Source organism: Cebus imitator, unplaced genomic scaffold, assembly GCF_001604975.1.
Source record: "Cebus imitator isolate Cc_AM_T3 unplaced genomic scaffold, Cebus_imitator-1.0 Scaffold342, whole genome shotgun sequence".
In the NCBI taxonomy this organism is placed as follows: Eukaryota; Metazoa; Chordata; class Mammalia; order Primates; family Cebidae; genus Cebus; species Cebus imitator.
The window spans coordinates 186,787-205,026 of NW_016107657.1; the positions used below are offsets into that span (position 1 = coordinate 186,787).

The 18,240-nt window shown below is 42.2% G+C and overlaps 1 protein-coding gene and 1 pseudogene across 2 annotated transcripts in view; both read left to right on the forward strand.

Moving 5' to 3' along the window:
* Window positions 1–12,055, forward strand: part of MOCOS (molybdenum cofactor sulfurase) — an 85,705-nt gene extending 73,650 nt beyond the window's left edge. For both annotated transcript variants that reach the window (XM_017505819.2, XM_037730376.1), the window contains exons 12-15: window positions 1,568–1,658; window positions 2,831–2,981; window positions 10,077–10,181; window positions 11,857–12,055. In XM_017505819.2, coding sequence (XP_017361308.1) covers window positions 1,568–1,638 — 71 coding nt within the window. In that variant the 3' untranslated portion in view covers window positions 1,639–1,658; window positions 2,831–2,981; window positions 10,077–10,181; window positions 11,857–12,055. The remainder of the gene's footprint in view (window positions 1–1,567; window positions 1,659–2,830; window positions 2,982–10,076; window positions 10,182–11,856) is intronic.
* Window positions 7,996–8,078, forward strand: LOC119467869 (annotated as a pseudogene).
* Window positions 12,056–18,240: the final 6,185 nt, after the last annotated feature.

The window sequence follows — 18,240 nt, forward strand, 5'->3', positions numbered from 1 at the left end:
ATGAGACACTGAGGCCCTGAGAATTCAGCAAGCCCTTTCATCCAGCTTCCATTCAGCTTTATAGAGGGTTATCTTGTATCTTACAAAGATCCTTTTAGACATCCTCAAGATGCTTAATGGAGAATCCCTAACTCTCACATTTTAATCAATTTTTTAATGTTTGTTTTAATTGAATTGCCACCAACTTGACCTACTTTTATTGCCCACCCTCCCACTGTCCCCTGTCCCTTAGGATCTCTGCCCTACTTCACACAGTCATTCCAAAGGCAAAAAAAAAAAAAAAAAAAAAAAAAAGAATGGTTTTGGAAGCTTTTAAAGTTGTAATTGCAACTACGCTTTATTTGAAAGATGTGCCACTGATGGTACTAGCACCCCTCCCTGCCCACTCCCACCCAGTGCTCCCCTAGGGACCCTACCAGTGTCAGGAGGTGAGCTCCAGAAAGGGTCATGGTTGTTCTTTAGAGCAAAGTGAAGTCCCAAAGTAGTCAGGCAATGAGGAAAAATCACCCAGCTGTCATGCCACAGGGTGACTGGAACAGGCTCCTCATTCCTGGTCCACAGGCCAGAGATGAGTGTCGTGTTAGTGGCTACCCCTAACAGCACGGGGTCCTGTGACTGTCGTGTACCACGTGCACATGCATACATACTTGCAAAGTCAAACAAATACAGCTTAATAAAGATGACCAAGGCCACCTCCTCCACCTCTGCAGGGTTGGGCTATTTGTAGTCATTCTTGTTTCTAGCCGTTGTGGAAAACAAACATCATTCTCATACAGTGGCCCAGGTCACTGTCTTTGGGAGCAAAAGTGTGATGCAGCCATATGTTCCCTGGGTATTCACTGAGTTCTCCTGGCACTAAGGGACCCTCATCCTCAGGCATGTAGAGCCCTGGAGAAAGCAGGCATGCAGTTTTCTGGGGTTCTTGGTGTGGAAATATAGGAGGCAGGGACAGGCTTGCTGCAACCCCAGTTGCTACCAGGAGGGGCATGTTCCCCACCATCTGATCTCAAGCAGGGTGGACCCACTGGGCAGGTGGTCCAAGAGCAGAGTTAGGGCCCCCTGCTTGGTGTTTCTTGGTGCTCCATTTGCAAATTTGAGGGACTCTATCAGGCACATGTTAACTACAATAGCTTTTGGACATAAAACATCCCCTTTTACGAAGCCCAAAGTGACGTTTTACAACCTGGAGAGTAGATCCAGAATCAAAGGATTTCATGACTGGAAAGTGCTAACTCTCTTGTTGCAGATGAGGAAACCGTGGTCCTCACAGGTTGTGGGAGTTGCACACAGTAAGTGGCAAAACCAGACTGGGGTATCCTGGTCTCTGGTTTTTCATACACTGTTTGCCATTCAAAGGAGATTGAGATATAACCTTGGGACTCCTCCTTCCCAACCCCATAGTCTTTCTATTCTGTCTCTGAGGCATACTCTAAGCATGCCCAAGGATTTACCCCACACCAACTTAAGCAATTAAAAATTTACTAAAGCACAAAATAGTGCAAAAATCATCAGTTCATAGTTAAACTCAGTTTTAAAGATATATACACCCATGCTCCATCATTTTCAGATCAATCTCCTGGTACAGCAGCCACCCTTTCTCTGGTGAACGAGGGAAAGTATCTGCTGATCAACACATGAAGTATTTGGGACTTCACCAGCAACTACCACTACCTAGATCAGGCTAAGAGCGTACTCCAGAAAACTCCCTTGTATTCTATCCCAGTCAGCCTCACTGAAGGTCACCACTATTCTGACCTCTTTCACCATAGCTACTTTCACCTGTTCTTGAACTTAATATGATGGGATCATACAGAATGTGTTCTTTTGTCAGAGAAGTTTTAAGATGTATTCTCAGTGCATTCTTCTGGGTGAGGGTGGGGGGTGCAGAGGGGGCCATTTTTTGGAACCTCATGGCAGTAAATAAAAATTGTAAAAATAAACAAGAATTACAAAAATAGGCCAGGCATGGTGGCTCACACCTGTAATCTCAGCACTTTGAGAGGCTGAGGTGGGAGGATCGTTTGAGCCCAGGAGTACAAATCCAGCCTGGGCAACATAGTGAGACCCAAGTCTACAGAATATAAAAATAAGTTAGCTGGGCATGGTGGCACATGCTTGTAGACCCACCTACTTGGGAGACTGAGGCAGGAGAATTACTTCAGACTGGGATCTTGGTCGAGGCTGCAATGAGCTGAGGTTGTGCCACTGCACTCCAGTCTGGGTGACAGAGCAAGACCTTGTCTCAAAAACAAAAACAAAAAGCAAAAAACAAAGAAATTGAAAAATAGCAGATGTTAGTTAAAACTGCAAATAGAATGGAAATTAGGAAATACTATCCACTTTATTTATTTATAATGTTTTAATACCTGAAAAGGGGTGAAATCTCAACACCTGTGGAAAGAAGGGGGAAGTAGGGAGTGAGATCTCAGTGCTTTTTAGGTCTTTGATAATTAAGCCTGTTTACAGGTCTTTAAATGACTTATGCTGCCCCACCTTACAGAACTGGTATGTTCTTAGAAGTTGCTTCTTCACTGGAGCTCTGTTCACCTGGTTTCCAAAGTCCTTCATCTCTTCAGCTATGATCTGCTCACCCTTTGCCTGGCTGCTGTGGGCCTGTCACTGGAGATGGGACCATATCCCAGGGGAGGCTCTAATGTCTGTTTAGCAGATGGGTGTCTCTTGGCCTTGCACTCATGGTAAAATTCTGTTCTGATTATCCAGGCTGCAGGCCACAGTAGAGCTGATGAAGTTAAGTATTGCACGGCAGGCATGATGAATAATTACAGTGGTACAATTATCTGCCACCCTCCCTCCACTTACTCTTTTTGGTTGCCTTAAACAGTGATGAGAGTGGAAAGGAGGAATTATTCTCAGTGAAGGATCTCAGCTTGCGTTTTCGTGCCAATATTATTATCAGTGGAAAAAGGGCTTTTGAAGAAGAGAAATGGGATGAGATTTCAATTGGTTCTTTGTGTTTCCAGGTAAGTTTTGGGAAGTTCTGTTATTCTCCTCCAGGGTTGTCAGTGAAGATTGACCTCAATCCCAGACCTGGATAGATGCAGGTGGGACTTCCTCCCTGTCCTTGTCTCTTAACTATAAAATCTTGGTGGGAGGTTATGTCACCTCAGCATTCTGAGACACCCCATGGAATAATCCATCTTTTATTTGCCAAGAAGATGGCAGCAGTCAGTTTCACATGAGCCACAGAAGGTGTGCCCCATCAGGGGGCTCTGTGCTACCTCTGTGCTGTTCAGTTTCGTGTGAGCCACAGAGGGTGTGCCCCATCAGAGGGCTCAGCACTGCCTCTGTGCTATCGTGATGTCTAGGCTTAAACTCGTTTTTTTTTTGGAATGCTTGCATCATGAGAATGTTGTCCTCCTGAAACTTGTTGGACTTTCTGGCAGTCTGGAGTTTGTGGAGGGAGGCCCAGAAGCCTGATGGTGCCTCTGTGCCCATGGCCATCCCTCCTCCACACGCTTCATCTTCTTCTGCCTTTGCTGGTAGCTGGGGAGGAGACTGTCAGAGGCAAAGCCAACAGGATGTCCTGTCTCCCTGGCTTTGGGCTCCCAAAACTTTTGCTGTGGGTTTCAAAGATATGAGAAAGAGGAGAAATGTCTTAGGCTAAAATCTGTCCTCCTCAGATGGTTGACAAGCCCCCATGAGATCCCATGCTGTCACTGTCTCTGAGTTCATCACCCCTTCCCTCTCTGCCTCTGTCACAGTGACCTCTCTGTTCCCCAAAGAGCCACCCTTCCTGCCTTAGCCCTTGCCATCCCTTCTGCCTGGCATATTGTCCAAGGGTCTCAGCTCAGATGTCACCTTCTTGGAAAGGATGCCCCTGACCTGCTGCAGGGTCATGTTCTGCTTATTCCTGCAGTGTGTAGGAGGGTGAGGCCAAGTCTGTTTTGTTTCCTGCTGTACCTCTCGGGCCTTGGACAACACTGGCCCAGAGTCAGTGCTCAATGAGTAATTGTTGAAGGAAGAAACAGACAGGAGAGGTAAAGAATATTGAAGGCCACAGAATGCACTCTGTTCTTTAGTGGGGGCTGAAATTATTTTTGTAATACAGACTGGGCATCCCTAATCCAAAAATCTGATATCTGAAATGCTCTAAAACCTAAATCTTTTTGAGCACTGACATGACGGTCAAAGGATATGACCAATGGAATATTTTAGATTTCATATCTTCAAATTAGGGGTGTTCAACTGGTAAGTATACCATAGATATATAATGTAAATATTCCAAAATTCAAAAAAAATCTCAAAATGTTTCTGGTTCTAAGCATTTTAGATGCTCACCCTGTAGTAATGTAATTAGGAAATACTCAACTCGTAGTAGTGTAATTAGCCGCTGGTAAAAACTGACTATGATGAGCTACCTTGCATTCAGGCTCTGCACTCAGAAGGAACAGCACTCTAACATCTAGGAAAGCAGTAAACAGTTATTTGAATCTTTCTTAAAGAATTTTAGAGATCTGGGGTGTAGGAAATAAATTGCATGGCACAACAAAATGTCCCAAGATGTTTTTGATGCATTTAACTCCCTAGACTTCCTCTTACCCTGGCGGTTGCTCCTTCTTGAAAAACAATTCCGTTATCTCCTATATTCTCTCTCACAAGCCCATCTCTGGCAGCAGCCCTCCTGCTGTTTCCCTTATCCCTCCATCCTTACTCTTTCTTACTTTCTATCCTGTGTCTCTGACACGTTTTTTTTAAAAAAATGCCTACTGGTACATATCCTGCCAGGCACAAAGTAGACACTAAATATACATTATTGGATAGGTGGAGAGTGGGAGGGAGGAAGAAAGGAAGAAAAGAAAAAAAAGAAAGAGGAAAGGGAAGAGGACCAGAACTGGGTTGACATCACTCTCAGAAACTTACCTGGCGGCAGTAGCACCTGTGCCTCTCCAGGTATCTGGAGATGTAAATACAAGGAAGACTCTTTAAGGAACCTTTCTGAGACAACTTAGCAGGCTTTACATTAAAATTAAAAAATTAAATTTTAATTTTTTGATTTTAATTAAAATGTAAAAATTAAAATGTGCATGCTCTTTGACTCAATAATTTCACTTGTAGAAATCTATCCTATAAAAATGCTAATACACGTATAAAAATAAGTATAAAAATACTTTTATCAGGCTGGGCAGCATAGCAAGACTCTGTCTCTGCAAAAAAAAAGAAAAAAGAAAAAGTAGCCAGGCATGGTGGTGTGCGCCTGTAGCCTCAGCTACTTGAGGTGGGAGGAGACCTCGAGCCTGTAGTGAGTCAAGATTGCCCGCTGTACTCTAGGCTGGGTCTCAGAGTGAGACCCTGTCAGTCAATCAATCAGTCAATCAATAATATCTATACACAGGAGTCCAGTGCAGGCATTAAAGAGTATAAGATATAGTTAATACTGTACCTTTCTTTTTTTTTTTTTTTTTTTCTGAGATAGGGTCTTACTCTGTTGTCCAGGCTGGAGTACAGTGGCACTATCTTGGCTCACTGCAACCTCCGCCTCCTGGGTTCAAGCAATCCTCCTTCTTCAGCCTCCTGTATAGCTGGGACTACAGTGCACGCCACCGCACCTAGCTAATTTTTAAATTTTTGGTAAAGATGGGGTTTAACTGTTGGCCAGGCTGGTTTCAAACTCCTGGGCTCAAGTGATCTGCTGGCCTCAGCCTCCCAGGGTTGGGATAATAGGCATGAGCCCCCACACCTGGCAATACTGTGCCTTTAAGAAAGTAAATGCTTGGATGGGCATGGTGGCTCATGCCTGTAATCCCAATATGTTAAGAGGCCAAGGCAGAAGGATTGCTTGAGCTCACGAGTTTGAGACCAGCCTGGGCAAAATAGCAAGATCTTATATCTACTGAATATTAAAAAATTAGCACAGGCATGGTGGTGCAGCCCTGTGGTCTCAGCTATTCAGGAGGCTGAGGTGGGATCATTGCTTGAGCCTGGGAAATGGAGGCTGCAGTGAGCTATGATGAAGCCACTGCCCTCCAACCTGGATGACAGAGCAAGACCCTGTCTCCCCTCCCCCCCGCTGCAAAAAGCAAATGCTCAAAAGATGTTTGTTGATGATAATACTCAGTGCTGAAGCAATTATAGTGAAACCAGCACCTCTCTTTTGGAAAACAATTTTTTACTGGGTGTTATCAAATCATAAATATTTTTATTCTCGTTGGCCTTATAATCTCATTTTGGGAGACTGATACTAAAAAATAAACAGGAAAGAGAGTTATGTGAATTAGGGCTTTATTACAAAATTATTGATCACAGGAAAGCACTAGAAACTATTCACATGGCTTCAAAGGAGAAGAGCTAAGTGTTTCAACCCATGGAATACCAGGCCATCCATTGTGAAAATTGCAAAATGCAAAGATGAGGTGGCTCTCTATGTCCTGATGTGGATGGATGTCCTTACATATTGCAGAGTAATTGAAAAAGAAACCCAAGTGGGCTCTGAGATCCCAGAAAGTGTGTTTCACACACAATATGCAGTTGTGTGTAGTTACATGCCACAGTCTGGGATGGTCTGGGATGGCTTGGATGTCTTAGGATGGCCTGGGACAGTCTGGGATGTCCTGAGATGGTCTGTAGCTACATGAGCGGCAACTGTCTCTGTGGATGGGGAGAGGAGAACCACTGCTGCTGAGTGCTTTCTCTTTTAATTCTTCATGCTTCTGTATTGATTTTTAATGAATATATATGCTACTAAACAAGTTTGTTTGTTTGTTTGTTTGTTTGTTTGTTTGTTTTTGAGACAGTCTCACTCTGTGGTCTAGCCTGGAGTGCAGTGGTGTGATCTCAGCTCACTGCAACCTCTGACTCCCAGGTTCAAGCAATTCTCCTGCCTCAGCCTCCTGAGTAGCTGGGATTACAGGTGCACACCACCATGCCTGGATAATTTTGTGTTTTTAGTAGAGACAGGGTTTGACCATGTTGGTCAGACTGGTCTAGAACTCCTGACCTTGTGATCTGCCCACCTTGGTGTCCCTAAGTTCTGGGATTACAGGTGTGAGCCACCGTGCCTGGCTGTAAACAAGTTTTTAAAATACTAGTTGTTAAGAATACCAGAAAAGAAGCTTTAAAATGATGATGATATAAGAAAATTGTTTTCTTTGCAGGGGGCCGGGTACAGTGACTCACACCTGTAATCCTAGCACTTTGGGAGACCAAGGTGGGCAGATCACCTGAGGTCAGGTGTTTGAGACCAGCTTGACCAATATGGTGAAACCCGATCTCTACTAAAAATATGAAAATTGTGTGGGCATGGTGGCAGGTGCCTGTAATCCCAGTTACTCAGGAGGCTGAGGTAGGAGAATCGCTTGAACCCAGGAGGTGGAGGTTGCAGGGAGCTACCTGGGTGACAACAGCGAAACTCCAGCCTGAGTGACAGAGTGAAACTGTCTCAAAAAAAAAAAAAAAAAAAGTAAAAGAAAATAGTGTCTGGAAAATGCCCTTTCTTCTGCTAGTTCGAGAAACTGTTCTAAGAGGGCTTTTCATGGAAGTGACGGGGTTTCTACAGAAGGTGTTGCCTGTTGGGTGACTGCTGGAGGCTGGGGCTGGTGTGAGCTGCAGGGCCCTGGCATCCTTTCTGCAGGAGCTTGGCCTACACATCAGCTGTTTTCTAGGCCAAGAGCTCAGAGGGTGCAGGAAAGTCGAGGGCACAGCTTTGTGGTATTACCAAAGCCTCGTTCCACAGCAGGGATCCTTGTGTATAAGGTGATAGTTTCTACTCTTGAGCATGACCAATTGCCAGTCCTGGGCTTGAGTCACTGTATCCCTGATATAGTTCTCATCCAATTCAGCCAAGGATCTAGGCGAGGAAATGAGGTCTGGAGGGGTCACAGGTTTGTCAAGTCCTTGGTAGAGCTCCTTTCCAGCATGTTCTGGATACTTAACGTGGCTGGGAATCTTGACTTTGGTACCACACGGAGCCCATATTTCCATTGGTTTGGTACCCAGCACCAGAATGTGAGTGTCAACCTGAAAAAAAAAAAAAATCAGAGCTTTGCACAGTGGCAGTATCAGAGCCAATGGGGTTTATCTGAGGTGTGATTATTGCTAATTGAAAACTTTTCCCAATTAAAAACAAACAAACAAAAAAACAAACTAAAATTTAAAACACACACCAGAAAAAAATGATCTTTTAATGTGTCGAATTTATTCAGGAGTAAGTAAAAAGGATTATAAAGTAGGATGCATAGCTATGGCAAGCCACAGGTGCACCTGAAGAGTAGGGGAAAGCTTTTATTGGCAAAAAGAAGTTTATACAAGCTGCTTGAAAACAAAGTTTATTGGTTCCTGAGGCTCAAAGCCAGAGTTGGCATCAGTTCATTGGTGGCGACGTTGTTACCAGGCAAATATTCTTTGAAGAGTGTCTTATCTGAACTGCTGCAGCCCTAAAGAATGTCTAGTGATAAACCCAGTCTAGAAATACGTCCATTCATGCAAGACATGGATCATGAAAAGCATGCAATGCATGAAGGACGTGGAGGAATTTCTTGTGGGATTATTTTAGAAAGTCCTTGAGACAGTTGTTATCTCAGAAATGCAAGCTTGAGCTCCCCTCCTTCGTGCTATTTGGGCTCCAGTTTCTTTGGGCCCGATGAGTGATTTTATCCTGGTATCTACAACTTTCACACCAGTAACAGGAACAGGCCAAGACACATCCAGATTAGGTAAGTGTTTCTAATTTCAGTGCATAATTTGTATTTGCTCATGAGTGAGCTGAGGAGAAAATTGTTATAAGAAAATCAAGTACCTTTGTACTTTTCACATGTGCAATAAAAGAAGTGTCTCATTACTGCTGAGCTGCATACTTTCTTTTTTATATTTATATTATGGGGGATTTTAAGTTCTACCAGACAGTATGACCTTTATTAAGAAGCTGCAACAGTATGTTTTAAGTATTGTGCATGTATGGCATGTAGGCATGGGTACATATGGATATATATATGTACCCATGCCTACATGCCATACATGCACAATACTTAAAATATACATATATTGAAAATAATTTTGTTTCCTGCTTATTGCAATTATAAAAAATATTTCCCCATTTTATTTAAAGGTCTTTATAGATTCCTTTTAATACCTGCATGATATAATTTTAACGCCTGCACCATATACATCATATATATGTAGCATGGTTTACTTAACCATTTCTCTCCACTGTATGACATTTATGATGTTAACAAGTTTTTCCTATTATGAATAATGTGAGGATCAATCTTTGAACATGACTGCGATTGGGCTTCTGATTCCTTTCTTAGGTTAGATTCCTAGACGTGAAGTTGCTGGGTCAGAGGGCACTGAGACATGAAAGTTTTCTCTGATGACCTTGCACTGCCTCTGCAACTTCCCCTCCCCCTCCCCCTCCCTTCCTTTTCTTCTCCTCCTTCTCCTCCTCCCCCCTCCCCCTCCCCCTCCCACCTCCCTCCCCCCTTTCTTCTTTCTTCTTTCTACTTTCTTCTTTCTTCTTTTGCTTTGTTGCCCAGGCTGGAGTGCAGTGGTGCTATCTCGGCTCACTGCTACCTCTGCCTTCCAGGTTCAAGTGATTCTCCTGCCTCAGCCTCCTGAGTAGCTGGGATTACAGGTGTGTAATTATCCAGGTGTGTCCAACACCTGGATACTTTTGTAGTTTTGGTAGAGACAGAGTTTTGCCATGTTGGCCAGACTGGTCCTGAACTCCTGGCCTCAAGTGATCAGCCTACTTCTGCCTATCAAAGTGCTGGGTTTACAAGCAAGAGCCACTGTGCCCGGCTTCCTGTGACTTTTTTCTTTTCCCAATTTGTCCTCCCAGTCACTGAGTGTTTTTCTTCCTCAAATCCATTCTCCAACATTTCTGGAAAATCATCAAGATTCTCAGTCCCTCTTTTCTTTCTCTGCAAAGCTCTTAAGCAGTGATCTGTCTTTTAGGTGACAAACAAGTGCAGATGATTCCCCCAGCAGAGGTGGTGAACAGGTGCTGCATCCTGGCTCTCCATAGTAAGGGGACTGGACATTTCTGCGTGATTCCTCCCTCTGAAGTGCAAGACTCTGGTCACTTTTGTGGCAACACTGTGTTTTCCCTTCTCACTTGCCAGGTTTTGGGGCCTTGTCACAGATGCCAGATGATTTGTATCGACCAGCAAACTGGGCAACGAAACCAGCATATTTTCCAAAAACTTTCTGAGAGTCGTGAAAGAAAGGTAAGTGTGATTTCAAAATATATCACCTGGTTTCTGATCCTGGTGTTATCAATATCAGAACTGTGTTCAAAATAGTACAGAGTAATTTTTTAAATGGGGGGACTTGCTGCATACCCAAAGCTGTTAGGCTACCATTAACCTACTTTGTAATTTGTAGTTCCATCTTATTTTTCCTTTCCATCCAAGTTCTCACTTTTTTTTTTATTTTACTACATGTATTTTTATGCTTTCAAATCTTGTTGAAAAGATAGAGAATATACAAATAAAAACAAGTAATTCTATTGTCTTGATCATTCTTTACCACTGAGATCTCAAGAGTAAAGTGCCTTACTATGAATAGAATAGCTGCATAGAAAGAATCAGTACATTTCATTAAACTGGAAATTCATTCATTATTCCTGGAAATTCATTTTCTTGAAGGTTAAAACAACTAAGTGTTGTTATAAATTCCAGATTATAAAAACTGAACTTCCAACATGTTGATTCTTTAGAAAGGTTTATTTTCAGGCTTATACTTTCTGTTACGACTTTTTGTTTACAAAGAATTCCAGGAAGCCAAGTAAAGCAGTCAGGCTACATAGAACAATTCTGGAAAATTAACAGAAATAATGCAAATATTGAATCTATTTCCAATAATAAGCTGGCAACTTAATTCATGGTAAACTGCTACATTGTTTCCTGTGTTTCTTCAAAACCAGGAAATATGTAACAGTGTAGATATTTGACTTATGTAAGTCTTACAATTACGGGATAGAAATAGCCTGCAGAGTGGTACATTTGACTGTTAAGCAGCCTGTCTGTCAGTGTAGGCTGCGTCATCTGGGGTGTGGTGACCCTGAGCCTGCACCATGCAGGTTGCCAGGAGAAGAAAGAAGGAGGCACAAATATAATACTAGGGTACATGAAAATAGTGTTTCTCAGCACCACTGTAGTTTTCATGGGTCTGAACTTTTTATTTTTAAATTTTGGAATAATTTTAGATTTACAAAACAGTTACAGTGAGGGTGCAGAGAGTGCACTCTTCACTCACATTTCTACAAATCTTAAGGAGTTAACTTGGCCCAATCCCCTAGCCTGGGGCCTGGAACATGAGGGTGTCCAACAGATGTTATCACAGGAACAGACAGACTGGGGAGCATGTCAGGTCCTCTGAAGAGTTCTTAGTGGCTCACTTGCATTGATGGTTAACATTAAGCAGACTTACCTACTCTTCATGTTGGAACTTCCACCCTTATTCAGGAGAATTTGACAAAATTAACTTGCATCATTCTTTCTCAAGGAAAATGCAGAGCTTTGCCATTATCTTCCCCAAAAGGCTTTTATACCAGGCAGCAAAGGGGAAATCGGCCTGGTGGTGGTCACAGGCTGAGAGTAGGAAGAAGGTCCTTCTGCAGCAAGTTCAGGACATGTGGGACAGAGATGTGCCTAGCAAGAAGAGGTGTAGGGTGACCACAGGGAAAGGATGGATGCCTTAGGATGAGAATCTTTGAGGTCTACAGTTAGGATTCTCCTCATGTCCCACTGCATTCTACTATGTAGCACATAGGACATATCAAGTCTCAGTACATGTCTTTAAAGATCTGAATTTTTTTTAAGTTAGACATTAATATTTACAAAGTTATTTTAACTGCTAAAATAATCTAGCCTTTTGTTGTTGTTGCTGTTTTGTTCACAGGTGAACTTTGGCATGTACCTGATGCACACATCACTGGATTTATCCTCCCCATGTTTCCTGTCTGTAGGATCTCAAGTGCTTCCTGTATTGAAAGAGAATGTGGAAGGCCACGATTTACCTGTATCTGAGAAACACCAGGATGTTACCTCCTAAAAAAAATTTTTTTTTAGCATACATTAAAGTTTCTCCTTTACAGTGATCTCTATTATTGTTAAGATCTGCAACTTGGTTCAGTAGAACTTGGTGTTTTGAATAAGAGGAGCCCTTTTCCTTTAGAGGCAGGGAATGCTCTTACCTGCTTCCTTCTGCCTTTGACTTCTCACCCTGCACATCTGCACTGGCTATGCTCAGGACAGCAGTTATGAGGCCTCAGGAATGAATGCTGCACCCACATCCAGTGAGACTCCCATAGGTATTTGAAGTATAATCATTTGTAATTAGATGAAATTTTTAATGAAGTTCACTGGGAAGATTGAACTTACTCCAGTCCCTAGTTTGGCATTTTCTCACATTGTTACTTTGTTTTTAGAGAGCATCTTTGATCTCTCCAATCCCTTTGTAGTGAGGAAGGGAGTCCATGCCCAATGATCCTGGATATGAGAAGATGATCCTGGATATGAGAAGATGCTCCTGTCCTCCCATGTACATGATGGTGTGGGTTTGTGCTCAGGGGCCCAGAGGGTGACAACATTCCTTGTGGGGAGTTTCTTCCAGGATATTTATGTTCTGAGCAAAGGCACAGGCCAGCAATTTCTTTCCTCTTACTTCCCATCCCTGGCTGCCATCTTCATCCCCCACTGAGCTGATGTACTTTTTTTTTTCTCAGCAGAGGACTTTATTGGTGGTCACCTGTGGCACAGGTTGGAGGAGCCAGAGGGCTATTTGTGGTGGGGGGACCACGAGCCCTGGCCCCGCCCTCTTGCTTACACACGAGCTTGAAGTTACACTCAAAGATGGTGGTGCTTATGCAGGTGGTCATCCTCTTCTCCACAAGCCCACAGGATGGTGTTGGTCCATCTACCGAAGAGCCTCCAAATCCCATCAAGGGAGGAACTTTGGCATTGAGGAATCCTGTCTGTACCATCTTTGACCACTGCTCCTGCAGCCTCCAGATGAAAATGTTCAGTGAGGAAAACTCATTCTCTAATGAAGTTACTCATCCCACTGAGTTTCTAAGAAGTTTCTCCCTGTGCTGAGCTTGCATGTGCCTTATCTGCTTCCCCATCACCTCCAGCCTTAGGTCTTACTGGAGCAATGCAGCGGGAGTACATCCACTCCACATCCATTCTGCCAGTGTCCTTCTGAAGCTTGCTGTCCATGTGTGAACCCAGACCCTTCAGCATCTTCCACCGGATTGTTGTATTTTTCCAGTCACTTCTCCCCCAGATGCCTGCCCACCACGGCCCACTGCGTCTTCTGAAAGGCTGTGCCACCCCATCTCTTCTGCTGCTCAGTTGGAGAGCAGGCGTCAGGCTCAGGCTTCCCTACCTCATCCGTTCAGAGCCAGTGGGACTCAGGGTCAGTTTGTTTCATTATCATTTGTGAGAGTTTATGTTGTTCTCAGCACTAGGTGGGATTTCAAAGATAAGCTGTGCTCTGTTCTCAAGGATGCTTGAGATGGAGCCTAATGATTGCACACTCACATGTTGTGCAGAGTTAAGGGTAAAAAGTACAACTCTGACTCAATGGTTCCTAAGATCAGTGAAAGAAGAGGCTAATGAGGTTAGGTTTGGGGTGAGGTGGGGTTTAATGTTTTGAGCTGTTTATTAAAAACACAACCTCTTTGAAGACTCAGCAGTACCGCATCATACAAGTGGTCTTGTCCTCATCAGCTAACAGATAGAAAACAGTGCCCTAAAGTAAAGGATTTATCCACCTGCTCAGGCCAGTTTCATGCAGGAGAAAACTTCCCAGATGGCACATTGCAGCATTTCCAAGACCTTTTGTTGACAAATGTGTCATATTAATTATGATGGAAAACAAGTCAGAAGACATGTTCTACAAAAATTGGCCAGGCATGGTGGCTCATGCCTGTAATCCCAGCACTTTGGGAGGCAGAGGTTGGAGTGAACCGAGATCCTGTCACTGCACTCCAGCCTGAGTGACAGAGTGCGATTCCATCTAAAAAAATAATAAATAATTAAATAAAAAATTAGAAGTAAACATTGAGCAAGAGAAAGTGCCAGCCTGCTAAGGTAACTTTTCTGTCCTTGTCACTAAGCCAAAGGCAGGTGGTTAAGAGAAGGGACCCACACTTAGTCTGAGAGATTTGTTATGTTGGTAGCAGGGTGGTGGTGTCTGGAACTTATGAATTGCATTTTCCTTTTAGCTTTTTCAGAAAGCAACTATTACAACTACTTATTACAACTACTAAACTTTGAGTTATTCTCACCTTTATTCAATATTTTAAAAAATTTATTAAACTTTAAGTTCTGGGGTACATGTGCAGAATGTGCAGGTTTGTTACATAGGTATACACGTGCCATGGTGGTTTGCTGCATCCATCACCCTGTCATCTACTTTAGCTATTTCTCCTAATGCTATCCCTCCCCAATCCTCCCACCCCCTGCTATCCCTCCCCTAGTCCCCACCCCCAAACAGGCCCCACTGTGTGATGTTCCCCTCCCTGTGTCCCTGTGTTCTCATTGATCAATACCCACTTATGAGTGAGAACATGTGGTGCTGGTTTTCTGTTCTTGTGTCAGTTTGCTGAGAATGATGGCTTTCAGCTTTATCCATGTTCCTGCAAAGGACATGAACTCATCCTTTTTTATGGCTGCGAAGTATTCCATGGTATATATATGCCATTTTTTCTTTATCTAGTCTATCACAGATGGGCATTTGGGTTGGTTCCAAGTCTTTGCTATTGTGAACAGTGCCACAATAAACATACGTATGCATGGGTCTTTATAATAGAATGATTTATAATCCTTTGGGTATGTACCCAGTATTGGGATTGCTGGGTCAAATGGTATTTCTCTTTCTAGATCCTTGAAGAATCACACCACTCTGTCGTCCACAATAGTTGAACTAATTTACACTCCCACCAACAGTGTAAAAGTGTTCCTATTTCTCCACATCCTCTCCAGCATCTGCTGTCTCTTGATTTTTTAATGATCATCATTCTGACTGGCGGAAGATGGTATCTCAATGTGGTTTTGATTTGCACTTCTCTAATGACCAGTGATGGTGAGCTTTTCTTCATATGTTTGTTGGCTGCATAAATGTCTTCTTTTGAGAAGTGTATGTTCATATCCTTTACCACTTTTTGATGGGGTTGTATTTTCTTATAAATTTGTTTAAGTTCTTTGTAGATTCTAGATATGAGCCCTTTGTTAGACGTGTAGATTGCAATTTTTTTTTCCCATTATGTTGGTTGCTGGTTCACTCTAATGATAGTTTCCTTTGCTGTGCAGAAGCTCTTAAGTTTAATTATATAGTATTTGTCTATTTTGGCTTTTGTTGCCATTGCTTTTGGTGTTTTGGTCATGAAGTCCTTGCCTACGCCTATGTCCTGAATGGTAGTGCCTAGGTTTTCTTCTAAGGTTTTTATGGTGTTAGGTCTTATGTTTAAACCTTTAATCCATCTTGAGTTAATTTTTGTATAAAGTGTAAGGAAGTGATCCAGTTTCAGCTTTCTGCATATGGCTAGCCAGTTTTCCCAACACCAATTATTAAATAAGGAATCCTTTCCCCATTGCTTGTTTTTGTCAGGGTTGTCAAAATCAGATGGATGTAGATGTGTGGTGTCATTTCTGAGGCCTCTGTTCTGTTCTATTGGTCTGTATCTCTGTTTTGGTACCAGTACCATGCTGTTTTGATTACTGTAGCCTTGTAGCATAGTTTGAAGTCAGGTAGTGTGATGCCTACAGCTTTGTTTGTGTGTGTGTGTGTGTGTGTGTGTGTGTGTGTGTGTTTTTGTTTTATGCTCAGGATTGTCTTGGCTATGTGGGCCCTTTTTTGGTTCCACATGAAGTTTAAGGTGTTTTTTTCCAATTCTGTGAAGAAATTCAATGGTAGCTTGATGGGGATAGCATTGAATCTATAAATTACTTTGGGCAGTATGACCGTTTTCACAATGTTGATTCTTCCTAACAATGAGTATGGAATGTTTTTCCATCTGTTTGTGTCCTCTCTTATTTTGTTGAGCAGCAGTTTGTAGTTCTCCTTGAAGAGGTCTTTCACATCCCTTGTTGGTTGTATTTCTAGGTATTTTATTCTCTTTGTAGCATTTGTGAATGGGAGTTCACTCATGATTTGGTTCGCTGTTTGTCTGTTATTGGTGTATAGGAATGCTTGTGATTTTTGCACATTGATTTTGTATCCTGAGACTTTGCTGAAGTTGCTTATCAGCTTAAGGAGATTCTGGGATGAGACAATGGGGTTTTCTAAATATACAAACATGTCGTTTACAAATAGAGACAATTTGACTTCCTCTTTACCTATTTGAATCTCTTTATTTCTGTCTCAGTCTCAGAGAGAGAAAACACAGAAAACAGGGAAAAGATAATGTTTGAGTTTTTAAGAAATAAGGAAAATCATGAATCCTCAACTTTAGAAAGCACAGTCCTGAGCATGATACATAAAAAGAAATCCATGATAGGCACAGCATAATGCAACCATAGAATCCCCAAAGACAAAGATGTATCTTAAGCTGCAGCCACAGCAAAGAGATAAATTCCTGCAAAGCCAACAATAGACCAGAAGACAGAATGTAGACTCTGTATAAAGTGCTGAGAGAAAAATCACAGTCCTTCTAGGATCTTCTGCTCAGTGAAGCTAAGCTATCAATCAGACAAGAACAAAGGGAAAACACAGATTTTCTTTTCTTTCTTTCTTTTTTTTTTTTTTTTTTTTTGAGAGAGAGGTTCTCACTCTGTCACCCAGGCTGGAGTGCAGTGGTGCGATCTCAGCTCACTGCAACCTCCATCTCCAGGGTTCAAGCAATTCTTCCACCTCAGCCTCCCAAGTAGCTGGGATTACAGGTGTGCACCAAGACTGCCAGCTAATTTTTGTATTTTTTGGTAGAGATGGAGTTTCACCATGTTGGCCAGGCTGGTCTTGAACTTCTGACCTCAAGCAATCTGCCTGCCTCGGCATCCCAAAGTGCTGGGATTACAGGCATGAGCCATTGAGCCCAGCCAAGATTTTTGAAAACTTAGATAGCTTACCTACAGTAGACCTTCTCTGAAAGAACTTCTAAAGTTTGTAATTCAGGGAGAAGAAAGTTGAACTCAGAATCAAGAACTGATAAGGAAAGAGGAATAATGAATAAAGAAACAAATAAAAGAGTAATTATAGAAATACAGAATTAAACAATAATAGTAACACTAATGACTAAAGAGTAAAGAAAAGGAATCAAATTACCAAAAAGTAATGTTTTGGCATTGGTCATGCTAAAGAATTCTAAAATCCTTGTATTGGATGGAGGGCGAGAGTAATGAAGCAGCAACAGCAATAACAATAACAACAGTTAATTTAAAAGCCTGCTCTACACAGGGCATGGTCTTAAGCCTTTTTTTTTTAGTGTAATTAACTTATTTCCCAGAACAGCCCTGTGAATTTGATATTATTATTGTTACCATTTTATCAAAGGGGAAAACTGGCCCTCAGGAGGCTAAAAGTGACTTGCCAAGGGACACAGTAGGGTGTGGCTGAGTTGTGATTCAAACTGGCACAGCCAGGTACTGAGCAGGTTTTCTTAACCATGGCAATATTAAATTGACACTTGGTTAAGAAGTGTGTTAGCATTTTAGGAGAATCACTAAAAGAACAGAAATAGAGTTTGTGGCTTCTAAATCGAGCAAAAATGAAATTTAAAATATTTGATCATGTCAGAAGACAGGAAGAGAAAAAAATCATAGATAAAGCACAATAAATAAAAAACAAAGAATCATATGGAAGTTATAAATCCAAGTATATTAGTAATATCAACAAATGTAGGCAACTAATGGTATGTTTTGGGGAGAGTAAAGCAAATTGGTTAAATTGAATTTTTTAAAAAATCCATATGCTGCAGAAAGGAGACAAACCAAGGAAACAAAAAAGATGAAAGTAAAATGGAAAAAGATATGCCAGGCAAATCTAACCAAAAGAAAGCTGGTGTCAGTACATTAGAACAGGTGATATTTTAATTATTATCTACTTTTAATATTTGACTTTAAGGCAAAAATCATGTTTAGTGATAAAGAAAGTCACCAAATGGCCAGGCGCAGTGGCTCACCCCTGTAATCCCAGCACTTTGGGAGGCCGAGGCGGGAGGATCATGAGGTCAAGAGATTGAGACCATTCTCGCCATGATGAAACCCTATCTCTACTAAAAATACAAAAATTAGCTGGGTGTGGTGGCACACGCCTGTAGTCCCAGCTACTCGGGAGGCTGAG